Source organism: Quercus suber, unplaced genomic scaffold, assembly GCF_002906115.3.
Source record: "Quercus suber isolate HL8 unplaced genomic scaffold, Cork oak 2.0 scaffold_21, whole genome shotgun sequence".
Classification (NCBI taxonomy): Eukaryota; Viridiplantae; Streptophyta; class Magnoliopsida; order Fagales; family Fagaceae; genus Quercus; species Quercus suber.
The window spans coordinates 761,017-777,683 of record NW_027069486.1 but is presented as its reverse complement, the minus strand read 5'-3'; the positions used below and the strand labels follow the sequence as shown (position 1 = coordinate 777,683).

The 16,667-nt window shown below is 34.5% G+C and overlaps 2 protein-coding genes across 2 annotated transcripts; both read left to right on the top strand.

Moving 5' to 3' along the window:
- The first annotated feature begins 3,006 nt into the window (after window positions 1-3,006).
- LOC111983209 (F-box protein CPR1) lies at window positions 3,007-7,792 on the top strand. Its single transcript, XM_024014878.2, has 3 exons — window positions 3,007-4,330; window positions 4,605-4,685; window positions 7,242-7,792. The coding sequence occupies exons 1-2, from the start codon at window positions 3,150-3,152 to the stop codon at window positions 4,654-4,656; spliced, it is 1,233 nt and encodes a 410-aa protein (XP_023870646.1). The 5' UTR covers window positions 3,007-3,149; the 3' UTR covers window positions 4,657-4,685; window positions 7,242-7,792.
- A 3,345-nt stretch (window positions 7,793-11,137) lies between these two features.
- Window positions 11,138-15,694, top strand: LOC111983223 (F-box protein CPR1). The gene is made up of 4 exons (XM_065763457.1): window positions 11,138-11,420; window positions 11,521-12,334; window positions 12,608-12,688; window positions 15,192-15,694. Exons 1-3 carry the CDS (start codon window positions 11,138-11,140, stop codon window positions 12,657-12,659), a joined length of 1,149 nt encoding a protein of 382 aa, XP_065619529.1. The 3' UTR covers window positions 12,660-12,688; window positions 15,192-15,694.
- Window positions 15,695-16,667: the final 973 nt, after the last annotated feature.

Below are 16,667 nucleotides of genomic sequence, written 5' to 3'. Positions count from 1 at the left end.
AAGTTAGTGACATAGTAAGTGGGAGAAAGAGTAAATCTCTACAAGTCTCTTTCTCTTCTTGAGGGTTAAATGAATCAACTGGATCTTTATAGCTAGCGTTACTATCCTTATTAATGTTTGAGGATACCACTTTCTCTTCTTGAGATTCAACTGGTTCTTTTTGGCCTGCATTTTTATTGTCACTTCTATTACTTTGAACAACATTCTCACTTTTATTCTTGGGTCCATTAGCATTGGTATATGATTTGTGGATGTGTGTTTCTATTCGAGGATGGAAGAGCCAGAAGAATTATTTGGTTCTTTTTGGAATGCGTCTGTGTTGTCATTTGTGTTGCTCTGTTCGGTATTGTAGCCCACGTCAGCATTCTTTTCTGTGTTTGTGAATGCATTTTTTTCTTGGTGGAATGAAGAATTAGAAAAATCAACTTGTTCATTCCTTGTGATTATCGTCAGCATTGTCATTTATGCTCGAGTATAAAACATTTTCGCATCTATATTTGATACTATGCACAAATTTGTTTTCTATTCTAACAGATACCTTGGACTTAATTGTCTACCTATTTTGTTAATTGGAATCAGCTTTAGTATTAGTATCTATGGTGCATTCTTAATTTATCATTAAGGTGTTAGTAATTCAATAATTACAATGAGGAAGAGAAATTCAAACTATGAACACTTTTGTTAAAAACACCAAAAAGTATCAATTAAACTACAAGGCTTTTTACTTGTCCAATATTCATATATATATATATGTGTGTGTGTACATAAAAGTAGTTCTTAAGCACTTGCAACAGTGGAGGTATATTGCTATATTGTTAAATTTTAGCTCCACAAACACAAAAAATGCCCCACAGCAGTGGAGCAATAGCTAAAATTTTTAGCTTAATTGCTACAATGCACATCTATCTATAGATGTGCACTATAGCTTTGAGCAAAAAATAAAAACCAATTTTTTATTCACCGGTACAACTTTCTTCCTTTTTTTTATTCATTTTATCATAGCCAGTACAATTTTTTATTTAGCACTCTCATTCACTCTCATCTCAAGCCTCTCAAGCTCACTGTCATCTTGTCAACGTTGCTGCTGACCAGACCATCGTCATTTGCCTCTGAAGCTCGTCTCTCTCGGACCAACGCCGTCCCAGCCGCCCATCTCTCTCAACTCCGGCAATGGCGTGGGTCAGTGGGTCGACGATGGTGTGATCGGCAATAGCTGGTCTGGTTTGATGGTAGTTTAGGTTAGATTCGGCGATGGCATGGGTCGGTGGGTGTTGTGCCTCTTGGTCTTGTTTCTTCTCTCTCGATCAAGCTCAGATAGTGGGTTTGATGGTGGTCTGGGGTGCTAGCTTCATCGCTGATTTGTTCCACTGTGCTGGTTTTTTTTTTTTTTTTTTTTTTTTTTTTTTGTGGGTGTTTTTATTATTATTTTAATGAGTTTTTCTGTGGTTTTTTCTTTCTTGCTGTGGACTGCTAGTGTTACTGGTGGTGGTGGTGGTGGCGGTGATGGTGGTGGTGCTGTGAGGGGTTGTGGGTTGAAGAGAGGGAAGTGAGGGAGAAGACAGAGAGAAGATGAATAGTGAAAAAAATAATAAATAGCTAATTGTGGATATATATTATTTTATTGTGGTGTTTATATTATTTTATTGTATTGAAAGCTAAAATAGATCCATTGATGCAGCACATATGTAGTTAAAATAGATAAAGTGGTTTTTTGTTGTGCCAAATAGCTATAATTATTGCTCCACTGCTGTGGATGCTCTTACACTACACTATATAGAAGATTTATTACTCGACTATGGCGAAGATATCCTGTATTTGTTGCATTTGATGATATATGATATACATGACTTTCACGTTGTAAAAGTATTAACATTAATTCATATAAAAAATCATGTTTATTTTGACATAAGAATTAATTTTTTCTATTTTATATACTCACTTTTCAAAACATCTCATATCATATTATCTATTTTACATTATATTTTATTAATATATTTTTTCTTTGTTTTTAAAATTGTTTCTCTTTCTTACACATAACAATTATCATTCACTTTCTTTCTACGTTTTTAAAATACGTAAACAAAGAATAAAAAACTAAATACAAAATGAATAATATCAGTGTAAATTTACACAACTATACACTGACTAGCATGAGTTATATTTAGAAAAACTTGTATAAATTTTATGCATTTTTTATTAATCACCCACCATGTGAGTAATCTAATTCTTCAGAAGTGATGCACAACATCAATCACATAGAATACAAAACTAGCATAGGAGAAAAAAGAAAGAATATTCTATTTGTAAGCCCCTTTGTTGGTGTAAAAAATAAAAAATGAAAAATAAAAAAACCCGCATAACCCGATGGAACCACTCAACCCAGCGTCATTCAAATTGAAATTAATGTAATCCAAGCTGCTAGCAGTCAATAACAGGTCTTCGGTATCAGAAATTGAAGGGTGTGGATTGAGTGATAGTTTTGGGCTTTGAAACTCGACAAAAAACTAATCGAAAACTCTCATCCCCTAACCCTCATCCTCTCTCTTTCTCTCTTAGCCTTAGATCCGTCGAGATCTGAACCAGATCCTTTGAGATTTGGTGAGATATTTTCAAGATTCGTCTAAATCTCATCAATATTAAGCAATAAGCTCACCATCATTGCTTCATTGATTTCACTTAAAAATGACCATCATCCACTCGAGTCGAAACCAACTCGACCAGTGGTTAGTGGCGGTCAGCCACGGGTTTATTTATGCTCAACCTAATCAAGTTGGGCCGGTTTTGGGTTGAGCCCAAACCTGACTCGGCTTGATCCATGCATAACCATAATTGCAGTCATCAGTTATGGGCTTGGTGCTTGCAAACCCAAATATAAATATAGTCCACTTTGTCAGCTCATCACCAAGAACAGTCTCCGACAAAAAGCAAATGGGCTTTTAATATTTGCTGACATAGAGTACTATTTCCTAAACTAAAAAGGCGTTTAGGCCTCAGTGCTGGTAAAACCCATAAAACTGAAAATAGAAGAAAGGAAAACACTTCACAGTGTCTGATCGCAGACACTCACACGGTCACACTGTACCTGTTTGGAAGGAAAGAAATTTGAAATCTGGAAATAGCAATCCCTAACCTCAGAGCTCACCATCACCATGATGTCGCATCTTCCGGTAGAGATAATCACCGAGATACTATCCCGATTACCAGTGAAGTCTCTCTTACGCTTCCTCTGCGTTTCAAAGTCATGGTACGCCCTAATCAAGCATCCAGATTTCATCAAATTGCATCTCCACCGCTCCATCGAGACTAACAGAGATCGCACCCTCATCATCGGGAAACTCATTACTGGTGTGCCTCGTTATTTCTTCTCCGTTCATTTCCCGACCGAGAATCACTTCGACAACGCCTTCAAACTTCATCAGCCACTGTACCGTCGAGGTAAGCTAGTTGAAATTTTAGATTATTGCCATGGCTTGGTTTGCATTCATCACTGGATCGATGAAATTGCGATTTGGAATCCACTGATCCGAAAGTACAGGATGTTGTCAAAGGAACCGATATTGAAACCTTCTGGTTTCACGTATTCTAAATCTAGCAAAATAGGATTTGGGTACGACTTGTGTAATGATGACTATAAGGTGTTGAGGGTTACAGCTTTTTATAACATAGGTCAGCCTCTAAAGGAGTTTGAAGTGAAGGTATATAGTCTTAGGTCGCATTCTTGGAGAAAGATTGAAGATCAATGGCCAAAAAAGGAATGCTCAATATCTTCTAATTCGGTGTCGTTGAATGGAGCGTTGCATTGGTTAATAGCTGAGAATACTTATACGCCATATGATACGGATCTTACGGATTTTCCGCGGGGTGCAGAGTGCCTTCTTGCTTTTGATCTTGGCACCGAGAAATTCCGGGTCTTTAAAACACCGGTTCAAAAAGAAGTTGGGTTGGTGACGCGTTTGGAAGTGTTGAAAGGACAACTCTGTTTTATTGTAAGTGCTGATCTGGGGGCTGAAAGTGTTTGGTTGATGAAAGAATATGGGGAAGCGAGTTCTTGGACTCAGGTTTATAAAATTGAGCGAGGTTCGGTGCCTTGGACTTTCACATATTGCAAACCTTTAATGTTTTCAGAGAATGAGAAGAAAGTTTTATTGGATATGCACCAGTTATTCCAAACAAAACTTGTTTGGTATGAAATAGAGAAGAAAAGGTGCGAGAGGGTTAAGATTCAGAATTTGCCCAATTGGTTTTGTACAGCAATTTGTGTTGGGAGTCTTCTTCTGCTTGATGGCGATAATGTGATTGATCCGGCAGAGCAGAAGAAGAAGAGAAAGAGGTAAAATGATAAGATTTCAATGAACTTGTTTTTGTTAACTTAATTGTTGGTGTTAGTATTGGCGTCATCATTTTAGGTTGCATAACTATCTTGATGAATGGTTGTGGGTAGTGTTAAAGTGTAAGTTTAGTTGTGTTGTGAATAATGCGGATGCATTAGGTAATCTTTCGGAGAATTTTGTTTTACACATTCTGTGTACATGAGGTATTCATTTTAATCAATTATATTTACAGGAACTCATTTTCTAACACATGCTGGTCTTTGTTTTTGCCAGGAATGAAAGCCCATCAGAGGTTCCTAATCCTAACCTGTTAGGAAAGCAGTAGATGAAAATGAAAAGCAAGAAGGATAAAAGGTGATTGTAAAATCTACTTGAATCTTTCAAAAGTAATAAATACTGTTCAATTTGTCAATTTGTTGTGTTAACCAGACAAACTTGATCATTTTTACCCACATATAACATAAGTTGGATTGTTTGTGTCTTCTAGAATATTTAGCTGTTTTCTCATTTTGTCAACGTGTTATGAAACTTGTACACTTATTAGTGTGTTGCATATCCCATATGGAAAATTTTTTTGTAGAGGAATATTGTTTATTGGTTGTGTCTCAAGTCCTGAGTAGCTCTTATTACGCCTAGATGCTTAGTGGAAATACTATGGTGTATATTAATTGTTGTGTTAGTTATTAAGGATCTTTAGGGGCTCATGGCTGCATTGATACTAGGAGTTTTCAAATTTCAGTGCTAATATTTAGCTTGATAAATTGAGTAAGTACTAACTGTATTTAGGAAACAACTTTTTGGCCATCTTTTTATAAATGAGTCTATAACTTATGCCTTGAGATTTCTGAATGGTTTGCTTTCTTCAAATCCTTGTGTATTTTTTTTTTGATAAGTAAATCCTTGTGTATTTGGTTCCTATATTAGGGGATGTGAATGAATTTTACTAGATTCAGGGTTCTCTTAACTTAATGAATGTCTATGTATGGTAGTTTTCAAATTATAAAATGTCTAGCCATATCAGAAGGGTCCTCTCAAGTGTACACCTGATAATATGTATAATGTTGCACAGTGAAAGGTAGAAGCTAATCTATACAAGTAAATATGATTATATCTATAATGCTGCACAATGAAGGGTGGAAGCTAATCTCTATGAGTATATATGGCCTAATGTATTTCTAGTTGAGGTCTCAATGTTTAAGGGGAATTATGGCTTATCGATATTGACTAATTGTTCAATGTTCTCATTTTCTAGTACTTACAAAAATGATCATATTTTGAAAATTTTAATCGGAATTAGAATAACTCAAAGTTGCATTATTGTCTTAACTAATCTTACTTTACAGAACTATGCAATTTTAGTGTAGACTAATTAACAGCTTTTCATCATCAAAAGACGGATGGTTAATTCTTTGTGCATTATGTAGGAAGTTATTTGTTCATATAATTGAGGGGGTGGTTCTAGGGATAAGAATGACCTTCATGTAGATGTTCCTCAACTTAGAAAAAGTATTTCATCGGATCTGTGTTGTGATAATGTGGTGGTTTATATATATTTATTATTTCAGTTATTGACATTTCTAGTGGAGATGTGGCCTTATGAGCTGCTTAAGAAGTACTAGAAGATAGGAAAAACTTTTAAATACAACATTCTTGCTTAGATTAGCCGTTTTTTTTAGATCGTGTCATTGATCAGGAGGGGCTATATTTTAGGTTGTTGTGGGAGAAATTGCAAGATCAATGAGGTTTAGAGTTTCTTTCTAGAAAGTTGACATATTTGAGTAACATATAGATCAATAATTCAAAGGAAAAGTTATGAGATGGATACAAGAAGTTTCTTTCCTGGCTATTTCTATATATTTTTTTCCTTGTGAGGTTGGATTAATTATTTTACAATGAAGTCTGCCAAAAAAAAAAAAAAAAAAATCCCCCCCTTAAATCATATTCATAGATACTTCTGTTGCATCTGGTTGATTGTGTTAGATTGGCCCCTTAAGGTTAAGTATGTAATGGAATCCATCATTTCATTATGGGTTGCTATGAGATGGTAGATCATGTTGGATTCCTTGTTCTTTGCCTCTGACATTTAAGGTTCTAGTTGTGCCTGAATGGGGTGACTTTGAAGGTTCAGTTCATTCTACGTTGGTGGAAGAATTTTCAAAGAATGACTTATTACCTTTTTATTTTATTTTTTTCATTTTGATCATTTGGGAAGCTTTAGCACATCTTAAGAATTGCAAATATCTGTTCAAGGTGGTGCCTTGGGCCAACGCCAATCGCCTTGGGCAAGTGACATCTCTTATAAGGACGGAAGTGGTGGGTGATTTCATTGATATTTTGGTCTCTAAATAATCAAATCTAGCAATACTTATTCATTTTAAGAGTAATATAATGACAATAATATATAGTGACATGTGGTCATGCAAAATAGCTAGAAGTTTATTTAGTAAATTGGTAGTGAAAACAAAAAATTTCTGAAAAATTTATGTCAATCCATTTTAAATTTATCTTATTGAGGGAATTTATTGAAGAGAATGTAACATGGTGTTTCTGGTACTTAAACTCAATGCATCAAGTTTCTTTAGCGAATTCTTGTATATTTTTATCATTGGGGGTTTTTGGCTTGTATATATGCTTTGTTCTTTTATGACCTTTTGATTGTATATTTTATTTTTGCACATGTGTACTCTTACAAATAATGATAGGAATATAGGATATGTTTCCAAGTTTCATAAATGTTTCAGGAGGAGCTATTAATGTCTTTGGTTCATTTTTCCTTTTATTTGTTGAAAATTGAAATACCTTCTTGTTGCAGCATGGTTCTTATGTTTCAATGGGTGGATATTGATTATTTTCATTTTCTTTTTTATTGGTGTTTCTTTTTCCTGCTAATAACCCCTCATATTTTTACAGCATGCTGGATACGACCTTTGGTTTTATAAAGAACTTGCTAGAGTTTTTTGGTGGAGGAATGAGAAAGCCTATCAAGTGTTTGCCCGTAGCATGGCATGTATCTTCTATTCTCTTCAGTCTTAGTTTCTTTGTGGAGTTTGTAGTTCCCTGTCTCCGAATTTGACTTTTAATCATGTAGTGTAGTTATAGCCTACAATAGTAAGGTGAGGTATATTGGTTGGTATTGGAATCCTAGTTGGTTAAGTTCAATTTTCATGCTTTTGCAACTCTTATAACTTCCCCTTCTTCAGAATGATTCAAAACTGATTTCAATGCTGCTTGATATAAATGGAGGATGGCTGTGCCCTGTACCTGCTAAAGTCATTTGGATAGAACTTAGAAGTAGGCCTTTGTGTAGAAGCTCAAGTTTTGATGTGAAAATTGCCCTGTTTACAACTTTGACATCCCAGAACAGTGTGAGTAGGCTGTCACTAATGTTCTAATGAAGGTTTTTCATAATGTAAGGAAACTTCTTATACATAAAACTGTTTAACTGCTATTTTTCCTTTTTATTTTATTTTTGAAAATTTTTGTCTTGTTGGATGACCAATTTTGGTTAATTTATCTATTCATCTTGTTCTAGCACAAGAGAAAACCAATTGATGCAATTAACATTTTTAACATATACTATACCTTTTTTTGGTCAGACAAAATGTTGATTGTTGAACTCTAATTCATACATATAAGTCTCCAAACTCTCTTTCCAATGGGATTTTGTAATCACCATATGTTCAATTATGATTCTCAACTATTGCCAGGGCATTTTAGTCCAATGATTGTGCTGGGGGGTTTATAGGTTGGTGTATTGTTCAATCTCGCTTGTTTCAACACCACTTTGGTTTCACATGTTTTGGATGTCTGGAAATTGTGATTTCAACTTCCTTTTGAAATGGAAATGGCTGCAGCTAGTTTTTCTGAAACTCAACAAAGGGCTATGGTGTTTACTTTGGTAAAGGAGGGTCTATTCATAGAGGCTGAAGTTGCTAGTGTTAAAGTCACTCCCACTTGAATTTGTTTTCATGAATGTGCCCAGTCTAGAATTATTCATTGACAGTCACAAATGTTATGTAATTTTCATGGATGATTTTAGTCGTTATTGTTGGATTTTTCCTCTCACCTTTGTTTCTTTAGTTCATGAAGTGTTCCTTAGTTTTAAAAGATTTGTTTGATCGTAACATTAAATCATTACAAGGTATGCTGATAAGAGTTTTCTCTCCACTTGCCAAGCCACCATACTGTATTGAAAGCAAAGTTATTTTGAATACTGTATTGGAGGCCTATTTGGATTTGGTTTGAGAAACAAAATATTTTGGTATTAGTTAACATTGGTGTAACGTTTTGAAGTTATATATATGTATATCCACACACACATAAACATAATTACATATTAGTAAGTTTGTAACTCTCAAATTAATTACATTTATCACCTCAGTATAGAAATAATAGACACCTTGAATCAATTTAAAAGAATCGCTTTCCTATAGTGTACGGGAAAAACGGAAAAAAACAATTAGTACGAAAGAAATCAATATGTTTCAAGGGGCTAAATGTACTAGATTATTGAATAATATGACTGGAAGTGTGCATATTTAATTTCAATGCAAACAGTGCTTAAAATTGAATAATGTTACTTTCTAGCAAAGATACAATTTTGGTTACATTGCCACCCAGAGACACAATACAAGTTGTAGCTGCTCCATTGTCAAATTTTCCAGTTAGTGATACAGTGAGTGGGAGAGAGTAAAATCTCTACAAGTCTCTTTCTCTTCTTGAGGGTTAAATGAATCAACTGGATCTTTGTATCTAGCATTGCAATCCCTATTAATGTTTGAGGAAACAACTTTCTCTTCTTGGGATTCAACTAGTTCTTTTTGGCCTGCATTTTCATTATCACTTCTATTACTTTGAACAACATTCTCACTTTCATTCCTGGCTTCAGCATTGGTATCTGATTTATGGGTGTGTGTCTCTATTTGAGGATGGAAGATTTAGAAGAATTATTTGGTTCTTTTTGGCATGCATCTGTGTTGTCATTTGTGTTGCTCTTATCAGTATTGTAGCCCACGTCAGCATTCTTATCTGTGTTTGTGGATGCATTTTTTTTCCTTGGCGGAATGAAGAATTAGAAAAATCAACTTGTTCCTTCCTTGTGATTACTATCAGCATTGTCATTTGTGCTCGAGTATAAAACATTTTTGCATCTATAATGATAGTATGCACAAATTTGTTTTCGATTATAGCAGATACCTTAGACTTAACAGTCTACCTATTTTGCACATTGGAATCAGCTTTAGTATTAGTATCTATGGTGCATTCTTAATTTATCATTAAGGTATTAGTAATTCAATAATTACAATGAGGAAGAGGAATTCACACTATGAACATTTTTGTTAAAAACACCAAAAAGTATCAATTAAACTACAAGACTCTTTACTTGTCCAATATTCATATCATATGTGTGTGTGTACATAAAAGTAGCTCTTACACTACACTATATAGAAGGTATATTACTCAACAATTGCGAAGATCTCCCGTATTTGTTGCAGTTGATGATATATCATATACATGAATTTCATGCTGCAAAAGTATTTGCATTAATTCATATAAAAAATCATGTTTATTTTAATATAAGAACTTTTATTTTTATTTTTTATTTTTATATACTCACTTTTCAAAATACCTCGTATCAAATTATCTCTTTTACATTATATTTGATTAAAATATCATTTTTTTTAAAATGTTTCTCTTTCGTACACATAACGATCATCATTCACTCTCTTTTTATGATTTTTAAAATTCGTAAAAAAAGAATAAAAAACTAAATACAAAATGAATAGTATCAATGTAAATTTACACAACTATATACTAACTACCATAAGTTATATTTAGACAAAATTGTATAATTTTACGCATTTTTTATTAATCACCCGCTATGTGAGTAATCTAATTCTTCATAAGTGATGCACAACATCAGTCACATAGAATACAAAACTAGCATAGGAGAAAAAAGAAAGAATATTCTATTTGTAAGACCCTTTTTTGGTGTAAAAAAAAAAGAAACCCATAACCCGATGGAACCACTCAACCCAGCATCGTTCAAACTAAAATTAATGCAATCCCAGTTGCTAGCAATCAACAGCAGGTCTCCAATATCAAAAACTGAAGGGTGTGGATTGAGTGGCAATTTTGGGTTTTGAAACCCAACAAAAAACTCATCGAAAACTCTCATCCCCTAACCCTCGTCCTCTCTCTCTCTCTTAGCCTTAGATTCGTCGAGATCTGAACCAGATCCTTTGAGATTTGGTGAGATCTTTTCAAGATTCGCCTAAATCTCGTCAATATTAGGCAACAAGCTCACCATCGTTGCTTCATCGATTTCACTTGAAACTGACTGTCGTCCACTCAAGTCGAAACCAACTCGACCAATGGTTAGCGGCGGTCAACCATGGGTTTATTTATGCTCCACCTAATCAAGTTGGGTCAGTTTTGGGTTAAGCCCAAACCTGACTCGACCCGACCAATGCATAACCCTAATTGCAGTCATTCGTTTTGGGCTTAGTGCTTGCAAACCCAAATATAAATGTAGTCCACTTTGTCAGCTCATCACCAAGAATGGTCTCCGACACAAAGCAAATGGGCTTTTAAAATATGCTGACATAGAGTACTATTTCCTAAACTAAAAAGGCCTTTAGGCCTTAGTGCTGGTAAAACCCATAAAACCGAAAAGAGAAAAAGGAAAAACACTTCACAGTGTCTGATTGCAGACACTCGCACAGTCACACTGTACCTGTTTGGAAGGAAAGAAATTTGAAATCTGGAAATAGCAATCCCTAACCTCAGAGCTCACCATCACCATGATGTCGCATCTTCCGGTAGAGATAATCACCGAGATACTATCCCGATTACCAGTGAAGTCTCTCTTACGCTTCCTCTGCGTTTCAAAGTCATGGTACGCCCTAATCAAGCATCCAGATTTCATCAAGTTGCATCTCCACCGCTCCATCGAGACTAACAGAGATCGCACCCTCATCCTCGAGAAAGTCATTAGTGGTGTGCCTCGTTATTTCTTCTCCGTTCATTTCCCGACCGAGAATCACTTCGACAACGCCTTCAAACTTTATCAGCCACTGTACCGTCGAGGTAAGCTAGTTCACATTTTAGGCTATTGCCACGGCTTGGTTTGCATTCATCACTGGAACGTTGAAATTGCGATTTGGAATCCATTGATCCGAAAGTACAGGGTATTACCAAAGGAACCAATGTCGAAACTTTCTGGTTTCAATGGTTTCAACTTTCAAGTATTCTAAATATGGTGAAATAGCATTTGGGTACGACTTGTGTAATGATGACTATAAGGTGTTGAGGGTTACAGCTTTTTGTAATAGAGGTCAGCCTCTAAAGGAGTTTGAAGTGAAGGTATATAGTCTTAGGTCGCATTCCTGGAGAAAGATTGAAGATGAATGGCCAAAAAAGGAATGCACAGTATCTTCTAATTCGGTGTCGTTGAATGGAGCGTTGCATTGGTTAATAGCTGAGGATACTCCATATGATACGGATTCTCCGCTGGGTTCAGAGTGCCTTCTTGCTTTTGATCTTGCCACCGAGAAATTCCGGGTCTTTAAAACACCGGTTCAACAAGAAGTTGAGTTGGGGACACGTTTGGAAGTGTTGAAAGGACAACTCTGTTTTATTGTAAGTCCTGATTTTGAGACTGAAACAGGGCATGACTATAATGATGTTTGGTTGATGAAAGAATATGGGGAAGTGAGTTCTTGGACTTGGATTTATAAAATTGAGCGAGGTTCGGTGCCTTGGACTTTCAAATATTGCAAACCTTTAATGTTTTCAGAGAATGAGAAGAAAGTTTTATTGGAGATGCGCCAGTATAACCAAACAAAAATTGTTTGGTATGAAATAGAGAAGAAAAGGTGCGAGAGGGTTAAGATTCAGAATTTGCCCAATTGGTTTAGGACAGCAACTTGTGTTGGGAGTCTTCTTCTGCTCGATGGTGATAATGTGATTGATCCGGCAGAGCAGAAGAACAAAAGAAAGAGGTAAAATAATAAGAGTTCAATGAATTTGTTTTTGTTAACTTAATTGTTGGTGTTAGTATTGGCGTCATCATTTTAGGTTGCATAACTATCTTGATGACCAGTCGTGGGTATTGTTAAAGTGTAAGTTAAGTTGTGTTGTGAATATGCGGATGCATTATGTAATCTATCGGAGAATTTTGTTTTACACATTCTGTGTACATTAGGTATTCGTTTTAATCAATTATATTTACAGGAACGCATTTTCTAACACATGCTGGTCTTTGTTTTTGCCAGGAATGAAAGCCCATCAGAGGTTCCTAATCCTAACCTGTTAGGAAAGCAGTAGATGAAAATGAAAAGCAAGAAGGATAAAAGGTGATTGTAAAATCTACTTGAATCTTTCAAAAGTAATAAATACTGTTCAATTTGTCAATTTGTTGTGTTAATCAGACAAACTTGATCATTTTTACCCATATATAACAAAAGTTGGATTGTTTGTGTCTTCTAGAATATTTAGTTGTTTTCTCATTTTGTCAATGTGTTATAAAACTTATACACTTATTACTGTGTTGCCTATCCCATATGGAAATTTTTTTGTAGAGGAATATTGTTTATTGGTTGTGTCTCAAGTCCTGAGTAGCTCTTATTATGCCTAGATGCTTAGTGGAAATACTGTGGTGTATATTAATTGTTGTGGTAGTTATTAAGGATCTTTAGGGGCTCATGGCTGCATTGATACTAGGAGTTTTCAAATTTCAGTGCTAATATTTAGCTTGATAAATTAAGTACTAATTGTATTTAGGAAACAACTTTTTGGCCATCTTTTTATAAATGAGTCTGTAACTTATGCCTTGAGATTTCTGAATGGTTTGCTTTCTTCAAATCCTTGTGTATTTGTTTCCTATATTAGGGGATGTGATTTTACTAGATTCAAGGTTCTCTTAACTTAATGAATGTCTATGTATGGTAGTTTTCAAATTATAAAATCTATAGCCATATCAGAAGGGTTCTCTCAAGTGTACACCTGATAATATGTATAATGCTGCACAGTGAAAGGTAGAAGCTAATCTATACAAGTAAATATGATTATATCTATAATGCTGCACAATGAAGGGTGGAAGCTAATCTATATGAGTATATATGGCCTAATGTATTTCTAGTTGAGGTCTCAATGTTTAAGGGGAATTATGGCTTATCGATATTGACTAATTGTTCAATGTTATCATTTTCTAGTACTTACAAAAATGATCATATTTTGAAATTTTTAATTGGAATTAAAATAACTCAAAGTTGCGTTATTGTCTTAGCTAATCTTACTTTACAGAACTATGCAATTTTAGTGTAGACTAATTAACAGCTTTTCATCATCAAAAAGACGTCTGGTTAATTCTTTGTGCATTATGTAGGACGTTATTTGTTCTTATAATTGAGGGGTGGTTCTAGGGATAGGAATGACCTTCATGTAGATGTTCCTCAACTTAGAAAAAGTATTTCATCGGATCTGTGTTGTGATAATGTGGTGGTTTATATATATTTATTATTTCAGTTATTGACATTTCAAGTGGAGACGTGGCCTTATGAGTTGCTTAAGAAGTACTAGAAGATAGGAAAAACTTTTAAATACAACATTCTTGCATAGATTAGCCGTTTTTTTTTAGATCATGTCATTGATCAGGAGGGGCTATATTTTAGGTCGTTGTGGGAGAAGTTGCTGGATCAATGAGGTATAGAGTTTCTTTCCAGAAAGTTGTGACATATTTGTGTAACATATAGATCAATAATTCAAAGGAAGAGTCATGAGATAGATACAAGAAATTTCTTTCCTGGCTATTTGTAACTTTTTTTTTTCCTTGTGAGGTTGGATTAATTATTTTACAAGGAAGTCTGCATAAAAATTTCCCCCCCTTAAATCATATTCATAGATACTTCGTTTGTGTCTGGTTGATTGTGTTAGATTGGCCCCTTAAGGTTAAGTATGTAATGGAATCGATCATTGCATTATGGGTTTCTATGAGATGGTGGATCATGTTGGATTCCTTGTTTTTTGCCGACATTTAAGGTTCTAGTTGTGCCTGAATGGGATGACTTGGGAGCTTCAGTTCATTCTACGTTGGTGGAAGATTTTTTGAAGAATGACTCATGAACTTTTTATTTTTCATTTTAAATGTTTGGGAAGCTTGAGCACTTATTAAGAATTGCAATTATCTGTTCAAGGTGGTGCCTTAGGCCAACCCCAATCTCCTTTGGGCAAGTGGCATCTCTTACAAGGACGGAAGTGGTGGATGATTTCATTGATTTTTCTGGTCTCTAAATAATCAAATCTAGCAATATTTATAAATTTTAAGAGTAATATAATGACAATAATATATAGTGACATGTGGTCATGCAAAATAACCAGAAATATATTTAGTAAATTAGTAGTGAAAACAAAAAAGGTTTGGAAAATTTATGTCAATCCTTTTTAAATATATCTTATTGAGGGAATTTATTGAAGAGAATGTAAAATGGTGTTTCTGGTACTTTAGACTCAATGCATCAAGTTCTTTAGTGAATTCTTGTATATATTTATCATTGGGTTTATTGGCTTGTATATATGCTTTGTTCTTTTATGACGTTCTGATTATATATTTTCTTTATGCACATGAGTACCCTTGCAAATAACGATAGGAATATAGGATGTGTCCAAGTTTCATAAAATTTTCGGGCTAAGAAAGTAAGAGGAGCTATTAATGTCTTTGCTTCTATTTTTCCTTTTATTTGTTGAAATACCTTCTTGTTGCAGCATGGTTCTTATGTTTCAATGGGTGGATATTGATTATTTTCAATTTTTTTTGTTGGTGTTTCTTTTTCCTGCTAATATCCTCTCATATCTTTACAGTATGCTGGATTCGACTTTTGGTTTTATAAAGAACTTGCTAGAGTGTTCTGGTGGAGGAATGAGAAAGGCTATCAATTGTTTGCCAGTAGCATGGCATGATCTTCAAGTCTCTTCAGTCTTAGTTTCTTTGTGGGGTTTGTAGTTCCCTGTCACTGAATTTGACTTTTAATCATGTAGTGTAGTTATAGCTTACTAGCTTTTGCTACTCTTATAACTTCCCCTTCTTTAGAATGGTTCAAAACTGATTTCAATGCTGCTTGATATAAATGGAGGATGATTGTGCCTTGTACTGCTAGAAGTCATTTGGATAGAACTTAGAAGTAGGTCTTTGGGCAGAGGCTCAAGTTTTTGATGTGAAAACTGCCCTGTTTACAACTTTGACATCCCAGTACAGTGTGAGTAGGCTATCACTAATGTTGTAATGAAGATTTTTCATATTGTAAGGAAACTTCTTGTAAATAAACATGTTTAACTGCTATTTTTCCTTTCCATTTTATTTGAAACTTTTTTTGCCTTGTTGGATGACCAGTTTTGGTTAATTTATTTATTCATCTTGTTCTAGCACAACAGAAAACCAATTGATGCAATTAACATTTTTAAAATATACTATACTTTTTTTTGGTTAGACAAAATGTTGATTGTTGAACTCTAATTCGTATATTTGAATCTCCAAACTCGCTTTCCAATGGGAGTTTGTAATCACCATATGTTCAATTATGATTCTCAACCATTGCAGGGCATTGTAGTCCAGTAATTGTGCTGGGGGGTTTATGGGTTGGTGTATTGTTCAATCTTGCTTGTTTCAACAAGTCATTGGTTTCACATATTTTGGATGTTTGGAAATTGTGATTCCAACTACCTTTTGAAATGGAGATGGTTGCAGCTAGTTTTTCTGAAACTCAACTTAGGACTATCAAGCCACCGTACTGTACTGAAAGCAAAGTTATGAATACTGTATTGGAGGCCATTTGGATTTGGCTTGAGAAACAAAATATTTTAGTATTGGTCAACATTGGTGTAATCTTTTGAAGTTATATATATATATATATATATATGCACACACACAAAAATAATTACATATAAGTACATATAAGTATAGTACCTCTCAAATTAATTACATTTATCACCTCATTATAGAAAGAATAGAATCAATTTAAAAGAAATCGTTTTCCTACAGTTTTAAAAAATTAAAATCAATAAGATAACCAAAGGAAGCCAGAGAACCATCCTTAGAGGCTTTTACAGATGTTTGTTTTTACATCCCTGCAGACTAGGCAATTTTGCAACTCACAACCTCGCTAAATATGCTAAACTTATTAGAGGTTTATGGGAATGGATGAAGGATGTTCTTCCACACCTTCATGATGTTCTTCTAGCCGATAATGGCTAAGTTTTTCTCAATAAAGTTTCTAGTATTTCTTCTCAAAAAAAAAAAAAAAATTGTGTACCTGCAAAACCAGTTGGTACGAAATAATT